Source organism: Ctenopharyngodon idella, chromosome 2 (assembly GCF_019924925.1).
Source record: "Ctenopharyngodon idella isolate HZGC_01 chromosome 2, HZGC01, whole genome shotgun sequence".
Classification (NCBI taxonomy): Eukaryota; Metazoa; Chordata; class Actinopteri; order Cypriniformes; family Xenocyprididae; genus Ctenopharyngodon; species Ctenopharyngodon idella.
In genome coordinates, this window is record NC_067221.1 from 7,830,760 (window position 1) to 7,850,353 (window position 19,594).

General features: G+C 36.3%; 1 protein-coding gene across 4 annotated transcripts in view; it reads right to left on the reverse strand.

Annotated features, from left to right (window-relative positions):
- rasal2 (RAS protein activator like 2) overlaps positions 1 to 19,594 on the reverse strand; it is a 92,215-nt gene that overhangs the window by 59,770 nt on the left and 12,851 nt on the right. For 2 of the 4 annotated variants that reach the window (XM_051880645.1, XM_051880654.1), the window contains exon 1: positions 10,700 to 11,534. The exons of 1 other annotated variant lie outside the window; for it this stretch is intronic. In XM_051880645.1, coding sequence (XP_051736605.1) covers positions 10,700 to 11,237 — 538 coding nt within the window. In that variant the 5' untranslated portion in view covers positions 11,238 to 11,534. Of the gene's footprint in view, positions 1 to 10,699; positions 11,535 to 19,594 lie in introns of those variants that run through there. One more of the 4 variants, XM_051880646.1, reaches the window with a different exon arrangement.

A 19,594-nucleotide genomic window follows, 5' to 3' on the forward strand; every position in this document is an offset into this window, starting at 1 on the left:
AGTTGTACTACCTTACATACTTTGGATGTCATATCTTTGTTTTTTATTATTATTAAGGCCTTTGGAAAAAAAAAATGACCTGTCACGTCGTTGACCCATATATTGTGCTGTATTTGCCGTAACGGCCTCTTACGGTGCCATTCCACCATGATTTTATTATTTGGATTGACAGGATTTGCCTTACATCATGCCTACAATGCCGCAACAGCTTGAGGTTGTCTACATTGGACACGTTAAAGCGACCCTTGCAAAATGCAAATGCGTTTCCACGCCGAGACTGATAATTCTTGGTACTAAAATATGATTCTGTGAGTGAAGGAGTTGTTAGAATGGTTCAAACTGAAAATTCAAAAAGGTTGCGACTGATTCATAAGCCTTTTGGACAGATTCAATAAAAAGAACCACTTATGAGAGTTATTTGTTCACCAATTGGACTATACTGGTCCCACAATAGAAAGATTTGACTGTGTCCATTTACTGCCTTTGTTGTACACTACAGCATTCATTCCCTTTCATCAAATTCAAGACGTATTGTAATCTCACAGCAATTGCAAGCTCATACTAATTTCACGCAATAGAAAACCATTCATCCCGTTTTATTTCTAATGAAACTGGTTCTGTATAATAGTGCTCTTGATCCCTAACCCTACATACAATATACATTAAATAAATCAAATTACATCCCTATTAAGTAGCTACGCAAACATCCAGTCTATAGCACAGATTAGAAACATGAATTGGCTGATTATAAAGAGATCTTTCACCCAAATGCGTCTTTTCATTACATTGGACTTTCATTAGTTTCATATACGTCCTAATGCCAAATTCCCACAGTGCTTGCCAGGTGTGCGCACACCCTGACACACAAACACACAAACAGACCGCGAAGGAGAACAGAAGATGCTTTGTGTCACTCAGTTGTGGAGGCTGTGGAGCGTCACCCTCCTGCCTTCTCATGAGCCAACACAGTGACCAACCACCTGGTCTCCACAACAACCCTTAAACACAAACAGCCTGTCCAATAACAATGCTTCAGCAAAGAGGGAGGGACGTGGCCACAGCAGGTTGACAATACAAGTGGAAGAACATTAGAGTCAGCACAGGGAAATTGTGCATGATGTAGTGTGTATATAACAGAGGGAGAGAGAGAAAAGAGCGAAAAGGTGTGGTGCAGAAACTGCTATACCCCTGAATGTCTGCTCTCGTGTTATATAAATAGCCTATATGAAACCGTGAGAGAGCAAATGTTTTACCACAGACATATCGGCACTGAAAGAAAAAAAAAAAAAGTTCAGTACCATGTTTCTGTCAAGCACATCCGCTCATCATATTCATACAGCAATCACACTGGTACTTTAACATATACAAGGAGTGAGTGGTATGACAAAACTCTTATATCACAATATGAAATGTATTAATGTAATATATCTATTTAGTAACTCTCTAAAGTTTGGAAACAATGTTTTCGAAAGAAGTCTCTTATGCCCACCAAGGCTGCATTTATTTAATCAATAATACATTAAAAACTGCCATATTGTGAAATAATTTAAAATAACTGTTTTCTATTTTAATACATTTTAAAATGTAATTTATTCAGCATCATTACTCCAGTCTTCAGTGTCACATGATCCTTCAGAAATCATTCTAATATGCTGATTTGATAAACATTTCTTATCATTGTTATCAATGTTGTAAGCATTGATAACATCAAACATTGAAAACATCAGTATTTGCTGCTTAATATTTTTGTGGAAACGATACCATTCAAATATTTGTGGTAAGAAATTAATACTTTTATTCATCAAGGATGCATACAATTGATCAAAAGTGACAGTGAAGACATTAATAATGTTACAAATTACTTATATTTAATAAATGCTTTAATACATTTAATAAAAAACAAAATAATAAATGGAAATAAATGCTGTTTATTAAATGTTCTATTCATCAAAGAATCCTGAAAATAGTATCACCTTTCCACAAAAATATTAAGCTGTTTCCAACACTGATAATAATAATAATGATAAATGTTTCTTGAGCACCAAATCAGCATATTAGAATGATTTCTGAAGGATCATGTGACACTGAAGACTGGAGTAATGATGCTGAAAATTCAGCTTTGCATCACAGGAATAAATTATATTTTAAAATATATTCAAATAGTAAATAGTTCTTTTAATTTGTAATAATATTTTGCAATATTACATGTTTACTGTATTTCTGATTAAATAAATTCAGCCTTGGTGACCATAAGAGAATTCTTTTAAAATTATAAAAAAAATTTAATGTTTCAAAACTTTTCAAAACCATGCATTATATTAACAAAATTATTAACAAGTGAACTATTTAGATTATTATTTAGTTTAATAAACTTAATAGACTTGTACAAATAAAGATTCAAAAAACTTATAAAACACCATTCAAAACAGCAATACCATGGCACTTTTTTGTACATGAAATGTACAGCAAAGTGAAGGAATCAAATAATGCAGATCTTAATAACAAATTCAGTGTAATCCCACTACAGATGCATCACATCCATAGCCATCTCACTCTGGGATGGCAATTCATAAGCCCTTCAAATTAGCAGCTTTAATTGGTGTCTGGGGAGATGGGGGAGTTGGGTCTACAGAGAGAGGAAATGACTGCAATTAACAGATTGGGCTATGATTGCAGCTCTGTGAGGATGCATTTGTGGAGCTTCCAGCTGGAGGAACAAAGTGGGGATGCTTAGGGGAAGTTGCGACTTTGTTTTGACACAGTTGGTTAAGCAGGATGTAATGTGCTGGGACAGGTTAATCAGTAATCTAACAGGGACTTGTCCGGCCTGGGAGGAACAGCTGTTGACTGCGGGGCGAGGTGGGGCAGTGCTCTACTCTTACCCATGATGACCTCAGGACATATGAGGGCAGACACGCAACCGTAGAGAAATATAAACACTTTGGGATTTAGACACCACTCCGTCACACAAAAACCCCAAAGCAATGCTTTACAAGTAGGGTTGCATGATATATCGGTAACATAATGGTTACCAATCAATTTTGGATTTTTATATTTTTAGATTTTTTGTTATATTTGAACAAATAGCCTATATAAATTTTCCCCATTTTTACATTTAGATTTCATTTGCCATCATTTAGCACCCACTTAAAGACAATATTTAGACCTGTTAAATGTAATATTTAGAAATTCTCATACTGTACATTATAATAACATAATTACAAAATTCACTTGCAGCATTTAAAACTACTGATTTTATGGGTTTTTTTGTTATTATTTTAATAGTAATGTAATATTGGCCATTGCAGTATTAGCCAGAATTTAAATATAAATATTTAAAACAGAATTTAAAATTAAAATAACTATTGGAACATAACATAACACATAACACATAACACACAACACACAACACACAACACACAACAACACCACAACCATAAACATAAACATAAACATAAACATAAAACATAATATAATATGATTAGTGCTGTCAAAATAAAAGTTTGTTTACATGTGTGTGTACTGTGTATATTTATTATGTATACATAAGCACACATATGCATGTATATATTTAACAAATATGTTATATCTATATATTTATATATATAATATAAATAATATTTAAAATATATAAATATACATGTAAATATTTCTTAAATAAATACATGTATGCGTGAATATTTATAACATAATGTATATATTTAACAAATGTTATATTTATATAATATACTTATTTATATATAATATAAATTATATTTAAATATAAACATACATGTAAATATTTCTTAAATACATGTATGCGTGTGTATTTATGTATACATAATAAATATGCACAGTACACACACATATGTAAACACAAACTATTTATTTTGGATGTGATTAATCACGATTAATCATTTGACAGCACTAAATATTATATTATATTATATTATATTATATTATATTATATTATAATTCTGGGCCATGCTAGAGTCAAACTTGCCCAAAGAACTCCTGCTGTTAAATGGATTCACTTTCTCTTTAAATGAACCTTAACTTTGTTTAGAAATATAAAAGGTGCCCTTTCGGGTCACTTCCTTAAAGCAAAATTGCACAAAATGCTTCCAAAGAGCAGAATGGAGCTTGTGGGTTTGTGCCATCGCAGTGACAGGAGAGTGCTTCGTGTCATTCATAATTCACAGCATCAGCGTCACAAGCCTTTTACCATTGTGCCACTCTAGTGAAGCAACTCAGAGACGACACGCTATCGTCCCTTTGCCCTTTAATCTGCACGCTCAAACATCTTCCTCTTAAAATCTGAAAGGCTTGATTTGTTCAGTCAGTTGTGACTCCCTGAAAAAGCTTAGAAAAGACGCCTACAAAACATGCGCTCCGCCCAGCTGAGCCCCTCTAAATATGTGCATGTTGAGGGATGAGTTACAGTCAGTGTTAGGACACTAGACCCCATGAATTGAATCTAATTATTAATAACATTTTGACTTCATTTGAATGGGAATCACTTGCGTTATTGTGAAATTCAGCCTGTGTTTAATTTGACATTTGCCAAACTTGACTCTGCAAGTACTGGAATGTCTTTTTAAAAAAAACAGTGAAGAAGAAAATCAATTTCACTTCTTTAAATTTGTGTGAAATTAGCACATTTGTCACGGCTACGTGTTGTTTTACGCTCTTCAAACGTTAACGTCGCACAAGGAGGTCACGCATTTCTCACAGTCCGACATCTGTCATGTTAAATAATTAGCAATGCTGGTATTCCTCTCCTCCATTGTTACAGAGAGGCAGTGCTTGAGTCAGGGCACTGAGCGCACACGCTTTTGTTCACCTCACAAGTGCGACACTCCGCCACGGAGACATTGTTACATATTTAAATAGGTTGCAGTCAGCATGCCTGGAACATTTGCATCTCTCTCCTTATATCCCCCACTCCTACATAAACTCACCGCCTGTGCATGTGCTTCAAGCCTAGACATTGACCACTACTGTTTTATGGTACGGTGATATTGTTTTAACAAAATTCTTTTACAACAATAAATAAGATAACAATACATATGCATTATAAATGCTTAAACAACCTCAACAATCATAATCATCATCTCTAGACCATTATTATTATTTATTATTATTATTATTATTAATTATTATTATTATTAATTATTATTATTATTATTATTATTATTAGTGCTATAACATTTAATAATAATAAAACTAATAATAATAAAAGTCTGTTTTGCAATCTAAATAGTCATTTTTTTATCCTGTCTTTTCTCACTTAAGGAATGGATACGTTAAAATAAAATAAATGGCAATTGCATCGTCCTCTGCATAGCGCATCTGATTGGATGCTGATGCATCTGCGGCCAATAAGCTGCGGCTCAACATTCAAATACTGGTAGTGTTGCTGTCTGCAGTGCGCTTTCAGAAACCCTCCACCTTCCCCAGCTCCACCTGTATAGATCTGCTACAGGTATTATTTTATGTATGTTGCATGTGCAGCAGCAGCATGTCTTACATGCTCACAGCAATAACTCTCTTCACATCCTGACAGCAATCAATAATAGAAGTGGTCTAAATATTAAAGAAATGTACATATATCTTCTGTTAAAGTCTCAGGACCAAAAAATGTTCGTCCAATTGGCCACTGTGTTCACACGCTCATCAGATGTGTCTGTGATTGGCTACAATGATCAATGTTTCAAAAACAGCTTGTAAATAGACATCAATGACGCTCTTCACCGAGCGCTTACACAGATACACACCGGTCCACTGATAGACGCCTTCTTTCAAACACTCCCGCTTTCAAATTCAAACACTTCCATGTGCTTTCAAACACTCCCGTGGGTTAATCATTGTAGCCAATCACAGACATATATGTTGAGCGCGTGAACACAATGGTCAATCAGAGGTGTTTATGAATCCGCTCAACAGCACTCAAGCATCACATTTTTAAAATTTCAGCACCAAATTGGTATCTAAGTCGGTACTTTTGTCAATTCAATCTCAGTGTTTTACTGTCAAATTTCCAATAAACAAACAATATTATTAGTAACTGCACTTATTAATCCAAAACTATAATAATTATATGATTAAAACGAACTTTATGATTAACAATCCCCCCAGCACCACCAAATCAGGTGCTGGTGCCACCATCTGTAGAACTTAGTGGCACCAGAGCTACTGCTCTCAAATGTTAGTCTGGAGCCCTGCAGTTAAGAAGTGACATTTAGTCTAACAGAATTAGGATTTTTATCATGACACTTGTCTAGGTTTCTGATAAATCGTTGCTGTGTGTCTAGTACAACAGCATTTTGAAGATGAAAAGAATCGTACAAAAGGAGACATGATTACAATGAATGTAATTTCGATCTTGATTACATGAAGAGGTGGATAACCATATCCTTTTTTAACATATTGGCGGTCAACAGCATGTCGGCGCCACTCCAGCACACTCATATCTGTACAAAAGACCAATGAACTCAAGAGCGACCAATGAACCAATGAGAAATTTTAACACTTTGTTATAGTGGTTAAAACTCTCTTCACATCAATGGTCTAAATATTAAAGAAATGTACATACATCTTCTGTTGAAGTCTCAGGACCAAAAATTTTCGTCCAATCATTGCATTCGGACCAATGTTTTTTCCTGGCATTGTTGGGGAGATCCAGCAAAAGTAAAAATGTGTTAAAAAATAAAAAAATAAATATTACCAGTCCCTCTCTGTATTTAAGCCAGTTTATTCTTCATTGGCAGCATTTTGCACCCTAAAGGATTGAGTGACTTTACTGTTCCTGCTCCTTTACCGTTCCTTGCTCTCATTCTTAAGACACAGAACGACAAAGGTTTGAGTGCCAACTCTTAGGGGAATATCTACACGGCAGAACAAAGTTATCTCAAGCACGACACTGGGATTGCAAATTCAGCAGTGCCCCATTTTCAGCTGCAGGTCTAAGACTATCTGCTCTCACCACCCACTGTGTTTCTGTCAGGCTGGGGCATTCCTGGAGATACCAGCCCATGACGAGAAGACCTAAATGAGGACTGTGTTTACTAATGTGTCAGAAAGCACTTTCTACATTCCACTTTAACACGGAAATTGGCTTTATTGAAGGTAGAGTTCTTTCTCTTTCACTAAAAAAAAAAATCCATTCCACGGGGTCCTTTCTCATGATTTCTGTGGACCACCTCTGCTCCAGCCTTTCAAAGGGTAATAAGGCTAAAAGGTGGCAAGCCCACTGTCTTTGTATCTTTGCAGGAACATGTATTAGCATACAAAAGGAGGCGAGTGAGCTGCTTCCTACATTTCTAAGGGAATGGAGGAAAAAGTTGGAATGGCTGGACTTAGGAAGGGTGTCAAACTCCTGCTGAGACCCTGTGGTTTGTTGACACAAACTCCATGCAAACCCAGGGATCTGAATCACAGGAGCCGAAAGCAATAATTACTTTATCAGAGCCAGTGTGGAGCTATGAGCTCAAAGGGAACATTTTCGCTTGGTTTAGCACTGTACCAAATTTATGCATTTTCATTTCATTGCTAGCTAATTAGCATTTATGTTAATGGTGATAGGAAGTTTTGAGCGATAAGTTGGAAAGCGAGAAGGGGGAAGTGAATCTAAAAGAGGAAAAGGTGTTTACTCAGTTAGTGAGAAGCATGATTTAATGTTTTTCCATTTCACCTGCAAATGCTAATGGAGTTAATGGAGAGGTTAGGCTTAAAATTTGATCAATTTCAAGGTGCACTTACAAATTTCTCCCCTTATTAAAAAAAAAAAAAAAAAAAAAAAATAGAATATAAATAAATTAAAAAAAAAAAAAAATGTTAGAAATCTTAATTATTTTCCATTCATTTAGCAGGTCATTCCATGGGGGCCATCATTGTTGGCCATCAAAGCCAAAATGTTGAGCAACAATAAAAATTGAGCAACAATTGAGCAACAATAAAAGGGATAGTTCCCCACAAAATTAAAATGTTGTCATCGTTTATTCATCCTTGTGTCGTTCAAAACCCATAAGAATTTTGCTAATCTTCAAAATACAAATGAAGATATTTTTAATAAAACCAGAACGATTTCATATAAAGCAACCATGTCTCTTCTGAAGATTTGGATTAAATTGCTCAATTCTTAACCTTTTGAACCATCAAAGCTTTGGTGGAGGGACAAAAATTTCTCAGGTTTTTATTAAAAAAAGATCTTCATTTGCATTTCAAAGGTGAACAAAAGTCTCATGGGTTTGGAATAATGCGAGTGTATAAATGATGACAATTTTCATTTTTGGCTGAACTACCACTTTAAATCTCAAACTGAATTCATGAATTCTGTGGGTTTGACATATTATGGTCCTTTCTTAAATGGTCACAAACAAAACAAACTAATGTCTTAAATAATCTTTAATGAACTAAAGAAAGAAGTAATCTTCTGTAGATAAGGAAAGCTTAAAGGGTTTGTTCACCCAAAAATGAAAATTATGTCATTAATTATTCACCCTCGGAACACAAATTAAGATATTGTTGATAAAATCCGATGGCTCAGTGAGGTCTGCATCGCCAGCAATAACACTCCCTTTTTCAATGCCCATAAAGCTACTGAAAACATATTTAAAACAGTTCACGTGACTACAGTGGTTCAACCTTAATGTTATGAAGCGACGAGAATACTTTTTGTGCGCCAAAAAAACAAAATAATGACTTTATTCAACAATATCTAGTGATAGGGCGATTTCAAAACACTGCTTCATGAAGCTTCAAAGCTTTACGAATCATTTGTTTCAAATCAATGGTTCAGAGCAGCAAAATCCCATGATTTCAGTAAACGAGGCTTCGTTACGTCTTAAGTGTTTTGAAACTTTAATAGTTCACGTGACTTTGATACACGCTCCGAACCAATGCTTCGAAAATGATTGGTAAAGCTTCAAAGCTTCATGAAGCAGTGTTTTGAAATCGCCCATCATTAGATATTGTTGAATAAAGTCGCTATTTTTGTTATTTTTGGTGCACAAAAAGTATTCTCGTCACTTCATAATATTAAAGTTGAACCACTGCAGTCACATGAACTGTTTTAACTATGTTTTTAGTAGCTTTCTGGGCATTGAAAAAGGAAGTGTTATTGCTTGTGATGCAGACCTTACTGAGCCATCGGATTTTATCAAAAAATATCTTAATTTGTGTTCTGAAGATGAACGAAGGTCTTACAGGTGTATAACGACATGAGGGTGAGTAATAGAGTACCTCAGGGATGACGTGTTTTTGTAGGCAAAACCCGGAAGCGAGTTAGCATTTTAGGACTTCTAGTTTCATCGCCCCGAAGTCAATGTGTTTTTTGAATGGGTTTTTGCTAAATCGCCTGAAATAAGGTCTGTGGTTAACAAAGCCTCTAAATATTTTCAGGTTTTGATCTATGACATAAAACACACCAGTTATAACCTGCTTGTGATTTTTTAAACCTTTATTGTGTCTTAAAAACGGCAGTTGCTAACAAATTGCTAAAAACTACTACTTCCTTTGGCGGGGACTTTAGACGTCATCGTGACAAACAGGACCTTTGGACAGCATTTCTCATGAAAAAGTGGATAAGTATTCATACACAGCGCAGATCATAATCAGCGAACATGTTTTTAAATAAAGTTGTTTTCTAAATAAAGTTTGAGGAAGCTTGGTGGTGGTGACGTTAATCCGCGACCATGGTGTGTTATAGTCCGTTTATAGCCTACTGTTAGCTTTTTATATCTGACGACTTTATTTAGGCTTCAAAATGTATAAATGTTGTGTTAACTTGTAAAGATTATCTTGATAGACAAAACGTGTACGTGTCATAACCCTTTGTTGACAGAATTTTCATTTTTGGGAGAACCAACCCTTTAAAGATGTTTCTAAAGGTCTAAAGCTACTGCCACCATATTCACAGCTTGAGCTTCAATTTTGTGTTTTCTGGTACACAATCAGATTAGACTCAAACACCACATGCTTCTATTTAAGCAACATCTACACTGGAAAAATACAAGAAAGCTCAATAGATGACATCTCTATTTAAAGATGAAGCATCATGTTACTCAAAAAGTAAGTGTAATTCACCTTCACTGATGCATGATTTGACTGAATATGACAGGCTTTAACCCATGATTGTCTCATTGTGCTTTATCATTCTGAAGTTAGTCAAAACATCACTTACAGTACATGCTACACATCTGACAAAATCAGTGCTCAACCAGTCCAATGACTGAACCAAATTTTAAACAAATCAATGTGGAGGCTGCACTTAAAGGAATAGTACACCTAAAAATAAAAACTGTGTCACCATTTCCTCACCCTCAGGTCATTCCAAACTTGCATGACTTACTTTCTTCTGTGGAACATGAAAGAAGAAGCTGACAAATGTCTTGGTGTTTTTATTGTTATAAAAGGCAATGGTAATTAAAACTGTTGACAAAATTCTTCAAAATAGCATCTTTTGTGTTCCGCAGAACAATGAAATCATAGTTTGGAAAGACATGAGGGTGAATAAATGATGACAGAATTGAAATATTTTGGTGAACTATCCCTTTAAGACACTAGTCCTTCAGTTAAACTATCAAGTGAGAACATTTATGTTGCTTGTAATATCAAAACTACTACGTAAAAAGAAATACTCTCCAACATAATCTAGTGTAAATGGTAGAGTGGTTGCTTCCCTGATGTGCCTTAATCAAACATTAATCAAACTTCCTACCGTCTTCTGAAAGTTGTCCAACAGCCGGCTCAGGGGAGGTATTTAAAATTCGACTAATTCGTCTTGACATGGACAGCAGAATCCCTGAAAACGCATGAGAGCTTGGCACCCGTCTGAGCGGTGGAGTCTCAGTATGAATTTCATTCCCCGGTTCAGATGTAGATCTTAAATACGGGGCTGAGCTGCGAGATAACCAGTCCCTCTGAAGATTGGCATGCTCCAGAAGGACACCGCGGTTGGTGACCCTCTGAGGATTCGGGAGACTGTGGACCCTGGAGATGGGGGGATTTGACGGAGCCATGCTGCTGCTGCTGCTTTTGGACCATGTCAAGCTCTGTGTGCGCATGTCCCGTCCGGCCAGGATCCTTCTGTTATGTATGTCCAAGGGCTCCTCAGGGGCTGAATTTGAACGGTGTTTTAGCCAAGGCCTGCTGAGGAGACGCCAGCGACGAGCACTCTCCCTGCCAGACGAACTGCGTGATGGGTTCCTGTTTGACCCGGTTTGTTCCTCCAGTTTGGCCTTCCGTGGTAAACTCATGATTGATGAAGAGAGAAAAGCTAAAAAAGCTTAACAATATCACGAAGCAGGAAGCCAAAAATCAATTTCAGTCAGTTTCAAACACTACCAATTGCATCATAGTCTCATCTCGATGAGCTATGCTGGATCTAATCAAGTTATCCGAACATAATGCTCTAAATTTGATGCCTGACATAGCGGATAACAACGTCCACGAGATCGCCTTAAAGAAACATTCTGAGCAAATGTCTCTCGTCTTTCTCAGCGAGAAGCATGACGTCCACTAGTAAGCCACCACTTCCTGGATTCTGGGCTGCTGCTAGGCTTTCTGGGAGGAAATAGGTGTCAGATATATGTGTGCGTAGAAGCACTTTGCCTCACTGTCCAATCAGCGCATGTGATACTCATCCAAGGGCCTCAATCTGTGGTTGGCCTCAACGCCAACTGTTTCATGAAAGTAAAATCAAAAGAACAAAAAAAAATAAAAATACCCCAACTTCAGAGAATATGGTTCGCCAGTGTGAGGTCGAGAGAATGTATGTCATACGCATTTGTAAAGACAAGCTAGTGATGAAAATATATGTTTTAAAAATAATAGCAAAGTGAAACTGGCAAAGAACAGAAATGTTGTCACTGAATAAAACAGAAATTTCAAGGTATTTTCCTGCAAATGATTACAAAAAAAAAACATCTCAGAAAAAAGAACAAATATGAACGTTTCATATTTCTGACACCACAATACAGGGCTTCAGACTGTGACCAAATGGTTGCCTTTTGCAACATTTTTTTTTGCCAATGCGACTAAATTTTGTTAGGAGGTCACACTGGTGTGACCACCACATTGCCCAACTGACAAGATCTGCCATTTCTGTTGCATATGAAAAACAGCAAACGAAACAAAAGCGGAACGAAACCATGCTACTCGTTTGAGCTGCACTGCATGGACTGTTTATCAGCTTGGACCAATAATGGACAGCGCCGCACGAGCTCAAAACGAGTTTACTCGTGGGCTGATATCGGTCATGTGACACTGTTACTAAGGTTTCTGCATGTTACTGTTGTAGTGTTGTCAAAAGTACCGACTTCAGTACCAAGTCGGTACTGAAATTTTAAAAATGTGATGCTTTGAGTGCTGTTGAGCGGATTCGTAAACACCTCTGATGGGCCATTGTGTTCACGCGCTCATCAGATATGTCTGTGATTGGCTACAATGATCAACGCTTCAAAAACATGTTGTAAATGGACATCAATGACGCTCTTCACTGAGTGTACACAGATACACAAGGGAGCGTTTGAAAGCAGGCGTCTATCGCAGACTAGTCCACTGATAGACGCCTGCTTTCAAACACTCCCGCTTTCAATTTCAAACACTTCCGTGTGCTTTCAAATGCTCCCGTGCATTGAAAATTGTAGCCAATTACAGACATATACGTTGAGCACATGAACATAATGGCCATTTATGAATCCGCTCAACAGCACTCAAGCATCACATTTTTAAAATTTCAGCACCAACTTGGTATCGAAGTCGATACTTTTGTCAACACTAAAGTCAATTAAATCTCAGTGTTTTGCTGTCAAATTTCCAATAAACAAACAATATTATTAGTAACTGCACTTATTAATGCAAAACTATAATAATTTTATGATTAAAATGAACTTTATGATTAAAAATCCCCCCCAGCGCCACCAAAACAGGTGCTGGTGCCACTATCTGTAGAACTTAGTGGCACCAGAGCTACTGCTCCCAAATGTTGGTCTGGAGCCCTGCAATATTTTAACTGGTTAAGAACCGATATTTAGTATAACAGCATTAGGATTTTTATTACTATACTTGTCTATGTTTGTAGTAAATCGCAGCTGTGATATCTAGTAAAACAGTAATTTGAAGATGAAAAGTATTGTACAAAAGGGAGACATGATTACAATGAATGTAATTTTGATCTTGATTACATGAAGAGGTTGATAATCATATCCTTTTTTAACATATTGGCGGTCAACAGCATGTCGGCGCCACTCCAGCACACCCACATCTGTACAAAAGCCCAATGAACTCAAGAGCGACCGATGAACCAATAAGAAATTTAAAGAAAAAAATTCCTTCCAAGTCTGATCCTTTCAATGCTGATAACTAGGGTTTTCAATGCGACAAGGTTTTTAAGTAGTCAATGGTAACTAAAGTTGTTTGGTTGCTAACATTCTTCAAAATATCATCTTTTGTGTTCTGCAGAGCTAAAAATGTCTAAATATGGTTGTCAGTATATTTCCTTAATATTTAATCAGGAACATTACAAACAGATTTTTTTTAAATAACCAAGCCACTGTAAAAAAATAGTTTATGATGTAGATATGTCCTTGTGTGACTTTAAGAAGAAACATACAGTTTGTCTCCAGGACTCCCTGTCATATGCCAGATTTTGGGATTGGGCAGTACATTTTCAGAGCAACGGATTTAGTACAAAAGGTCAAAGCTGTGAATATTAAAGACCACAATCTCTGCTGAGATTAACCCAGTGGATTATTGACACTTCTGTAGATTATGATGTCAATTTCAACTGGAGACCTGGGCATACAACATTTAATAATATTAAAGCCATCAAAAATATCAAATGATGAGAATTACGTAGGAAAAAAAGAGGATAAAAGAATTAAATGTGCAAGCACAGATATACAAAATAAAAATTATTCCAAGCATTTTAGCCTAAGACTCTGAATAAGCAAACAAACCAAATTTGGCTAAATAAGGTTTTTAAACTTTTGACTGGTTGTGCATATCATTATGATGATTTTACTGGCCACTCTCCCCTCTAAAATCAGTATCAGCCATTTAAAAAAACAAACAAACAAAAAAAAAAAACAATCGGTCAACCTAAATCCACTGTAATCTGTACTACACACAGATAAAAGAAACTCAAGTGTGGTCTCTTTGGTGCTCAGTGCAAGAATTCAAATATGGTAAATGAAGATTGAGTAAATGTCAGACGTGCTTCACAACATCTGTGCTATTGAACTTCACATTATTTATGTGGGTGATGCAGGTCATCCATAAATCCTTTTTGTCTATAATGCAGAGCATTAAACGCAGGTGAGCGAAAGAGCAACATCCATGAGCTTCTATTAGATTATACCATTTATGAAGAAGTCGGTGAAGCCATTTCCTGCCTGGATGAGAATTCAGACTCCCTGTTATAGTCCAGTCTGGACAGCAGCAATTAGCACCCTGTTACAGCCATCAAACAAGCTCTGTGCCTAGAGGCAATGCATGAAAGCAATCATTAAACACCAGTATCCCTCTCCACTGCTGTGAGTGTGAGATTCAGATAAATGCCATTATCTTTCTCCACAATCTGATCTGAAAAAGTGCAAAGGTTACATTTCCTTTCAGTGTTTCAGTTATTCTACAAAGCAAATAAGTTTCAGTACGCAAGCTATTACGACTGCTTAAAAGAAGTGCTAATGCAGGACTGATAACATTTGTTGCTTTGACATTGCTCAAAGCTTGTCGTACCCTTCCTCCCCCTCTCAAATCTCCACTCACCAATCCCCTAAAAAAAAAAAAAAAAAAAAAAAAACCCCACCAACCTCTGCGGCAAAGGACACATTGTCTACACATCTGACCACAGGAAGTAATGACACAAGGCCTCCGGCTACACCTACCACCGCTTTGTTGGAGTGATTTTTTTTTAGCTTCATACTATTTAGTGCAGGAGGAAACCAGGAGGGACAGGGCATGCACACACACCCCTATCCTAATAATAGCACCTCTCAAGAATTACGTCCTACAAATCTGGGGGCAGAGGGGACACAAGGCCACATCAAAAAAGACCCACACCCCCACAAGGCATGAAAGTTATACCAGTGGTTAGAATGCACTGTAACCTTTGAAGGTCACTGATGATAAAGACAACAAAGATCATGAATCATATCATGAAGGCCTGAAGCAGGGTTATCATCATCAACTAAAACTATTCTAAAGAACAGAAATGTTTTAATAGTTTTAAAGCTGATATATATATTATATATATATAGATATATATATTATATATATATATATATATATATATATATATATATATATATATATATATATATTTATATTTATATTTATATATTTATTTATTATATATATTTTATACAGTCAAACCAAAAATTATTCAGACATTTTTGATATATTTTTACTAGTGGGTGCAGGACACTATAGTTCATGTAAGTGAGGATAGCAAAATAAAGTAAACTGTGACATATTATACCCAAAAATTCTTCATAAAGTGGACTACTAGTAAAAATGCTAAAAATTTAGAACCAAAAATTATTCAGACACTTTGACCAGACCATGTTTTGCTTAAGTGTTATCTGACATAATTAAGATTAATTTTTTCTGACACAGTTTAACTCTGAGATCTTATATTACATATTTTATTACCTTTTTTTTTTTTTTTTTTTTAACTATAGTGAATAAACTGAATTAATGAATGAAATGTTCAAGGCGTCCAAATAAATTTTGGTTTGACTGTATATTATATTATACAGACTGTATATTATATATATATATATATTATATACCTGCCATTTGATCCATTGCAGCCAATTCTATTCAAAATGAACAAGAATTTAAACAGTAAAAACCTAGTTCAAAATAATCAAGACATGCTATCCACTAAATTAACACAAGTTGTTATATGAACCAATATAACAATGAATATTAATAAACAGCAATATTAACTTGCATGTATTTTGATAAAAAAATTCTAATGCATGAAACTGACGTAAACATAATTGAATCAGAATTTTGACCTGATTCACAAAAACAAACTGTTCTGAAGTATAAAAAAAATTAGAGGCGCTATTAATTAAAACATCCATTCTAATGCTCTCACACTTGCGACTTAAGAATAAAAAAAAATAAAAAAATAAAAAGTAATTAAAAACAAATGCATTTAAATAATCATGATATTCACGATGTTGCTAAGTGTTATATAAGCATCAAAACACTGCAGTAAATATATTGAGAATATCTGATGTAACGCCCAGCACTAGTTCCTAGCAACATCCCATTAGTGCAGTAAACACACAGACATGGACGAATTCTTCCATTCATTTTTTTTTTTTTTTCACTCAGAAAGGACAGACCCCCCAGAAACAGAGGAGTGTGTATTTTTAGCCCACACATAGGTTAGCGCTCTTGCTTTGGCTCTTAAGGAGGGGAAATCCTGCCACCCCCAGACATCACCCCTGTTTAGAGGCTGGAAAAAAAAAAAAAAAAAAAATGTTCCATCTTGTTCTCCATACAGCAGGCCCACACAGGGTTAGGCATCAACAACAGCCTGTATGCAATGTTACGTCTGAAAAAAGTTACAAGTGGGAAATGTAAGAAATAGCTGCTCCGATTTTGAAGCCCAAACATTAAAAGTGGACATCATCTGATTATAGAGGAGAGGACATGTTAAAAATGAAACTTGGGTCTGTCATCATTTCCTCACCCTCATGTCGTTCAAAACCTGTTTGTCTATGGAACAAAATTGAGATGTTTTAAAACAAGTCTTAGTGTTTCTGTCCATACAATGAAAGTAAATGGGCTCCAATGTTGTTTGGACCCCAACATTCTTCAAAATATCTTGTGTGTGTGTTCACAAAGGCTTGGAACAACATGACATTGAGTAAATAGAGTGCTGCAGGAATGGAAAAAAAAGAAAAAACCTTCTGGCTCCATCATCCTGAAGTCAATGGGTTTTTTGAATGAGTTTTTGGTTAAATGCCTGAAATGAGGTCTGTGGTTAACACAAGTTCAGGATATTTTCATGTTTTATTCTATGACATAAAATACATCAGTAAAACCCCTTTGTGATTTTTTTTAAAGCTTTGCTTTTACTTGTCTTGAAAAAGGATGTTGCTAACAAGTGGCTAAATGGGACTACAGAGGTTGTCGGGGACATTAAACATCATCACGCCAAACAGGAAAATTCATCTACTCACTAGTGCGCATTTACAGCCTCATTGTTAATAATAGCACTCTTGCAAACTATTCTAACTCAAAAGGGAAAATGTTTTTTAAATAAAGACTAAAAAAGTTGTTGGAAGCTTAATAGAGGTGACGCTGAAGTCACGCAATCACGCAAAAGTTAGATGACAAGAACCGGAAACTGTGAGTCATTTCAAATATTTGAACTCTATAATCAGCGAAGAGGGGTCAAAACCAGAAGTTTTAACAAGAACAGCGCAAACAGCAGCAGCTGTGTCAAAGCTGAAACCTGTATGGAGAGACAAAAATCTCTCTCTAAAAACAAAAATCACTTGTCCTCTCTGTCTTCTTAAATGCCTGTGAGTCCTGGACCCTCACAGCAGAGTTGCAATAAAGAATCCAGGCACTAGAAATGAGATGCTATAGAACCATCCTTGGCATCTCTTACAAGGACCATATCACAAATGAAACCGTGAGAAACATCATCAGGTGCGAAGCAGGCCAGTATGAAGACCTTCTCACTGCAGTTAGAAAGAAAAAGCTGAAATGGTACGGGCATGTCGTCAGAGCCAATAACTTGTCCACAACAATCCTCCAAGGTAGCGTCCCAGGTGGCTTAAGACGAGGCAGACAAAAAAAGAAGTGGGCTGACAACATTACAGAATGGACCAGGGAAAGCATTGCAGAGACACAGGCACTAGCACATGACCGAGACAAGTGGAGGAACCTGGTCAGATGTTCAACAGAGCAGCAACCCGATGACCACACCAGGTCATGGGACTGATGATGATGATGATGATGATAGAATAAGAGTGTACATTTGAAACTGCGCTGGAAGATCATCATTAATCAACCAGGATCTTATTACTTGTTGCCTATTCTATGCGAGTATAAATATTTTTATGCTTTATTGTGGCGTTTACACATGTAAGTAGTTCTAATGTTCAGTAAAACACTTGTTTGGAGAGGTTTGTGGACTTTTGATTAAAAGGCTACCATGGTTCCAAATGCCATAACTTTTGATTGCTTTGAGATATCAGCACAAAATTTAGCCCAGATGCAGTTGATGTGATTGTGAACAAGCCCAAACTTGATTTTAAAATCAAGTTATATATACTTTCTAATAGTCATCATGTCAAGCATGAATAACACCACAAAAATCAATAAATTGCATCACTTTTTCTGTGGTTTTCTCAGCAGTGTTGTAACGTAAGAATCTCCAAGCATGATCAAAATGTATTTTTTTCCAAAGTCCTAGTCCACATGTACATGGGTATTTTTATAAAGAGTTTTTCGTCCTCCGTTTAAAAAAAAAAACAAAAAAAACAAATCGCGTCCACATGAAAACGCAAAACCACGCTATGAAGCGCTGTCAAGAGCATGCCAAACCAACAGGTGGCGATATATCCCGAACTGTAAAGCCATGTCGGCCAATCAGAAGCCTGGAAAAAAAGTTATTATCGGTCCTGGTTACGACGTCACAAGTCAAAATCTCTCCGGTTTCACCGTCTACACAACAACACTGTGACCAGAGTCTCTAAAAATCTTCACCTTGGCAGGAGTTTTCAAAAATGTTCGGTTTCAGTGACTGGATACCGCATTTGCATGTGGACGAACGGCCAAACCGCATAGAAAAAGCTGCGGTTTTGAAAATACCCATGTTCGTGTGGACAGGGCCAAAATTTGAAAGGTTTTCTATCAAATGAGACCATGTACTTGATGATACCTTGTTTTGTTTTAAGCCATTACTTTTAACAGTGACAGTCAACACTGAGCTTACATATTACTTAGCTATATAAAGCTTGAATGATCGGGAATGGGATCGGTATTGACCAATCATGATGACAAGAAATCGGTAGTCGGTATTGGCTGCAAAAATCCTGATCTCTAGAAAAATCCTATTTATTTTTTGAACCAGAGTGATGCTAACTTTTGACATGACAATGTTAATTTCTGGGTGAACTCTTCCTAAAAAAATATTTTGGTCTTTGTGTGGATGGTCCTTTACAATTGAGAACTAAGAACAAATGAGGACTCTCTTTTGGAGTAGAACTGATGACCTATTGTTTGTGGCTCATCTCTGGTGGGCTCTTTAGGGTTGCATGGGAAAAGGATGTCAAGAACAAGAGCTCCGATTCACCTGCCTCACTGTACGTGTCCAGTCCAGCTGAGCTGTTTTCAAAAGCCGTTTGCTGCAGAGCCCTGATAAGATAGTAACAGACTGAGTGGAAACACAAGACTAAAGGTCTTGTGCAAAATAGATGAGACGGACCTGGAAAGACATTTCACGGAGATGCACATACACAAAACAAGACTCACAATGCATTCATGTACACAAATAGATATCTATCGTTGAAAGCAAACTGAACTACAAATATGCACACCATATGCACATACCTTCAACGTCTTAATGATGCAGACA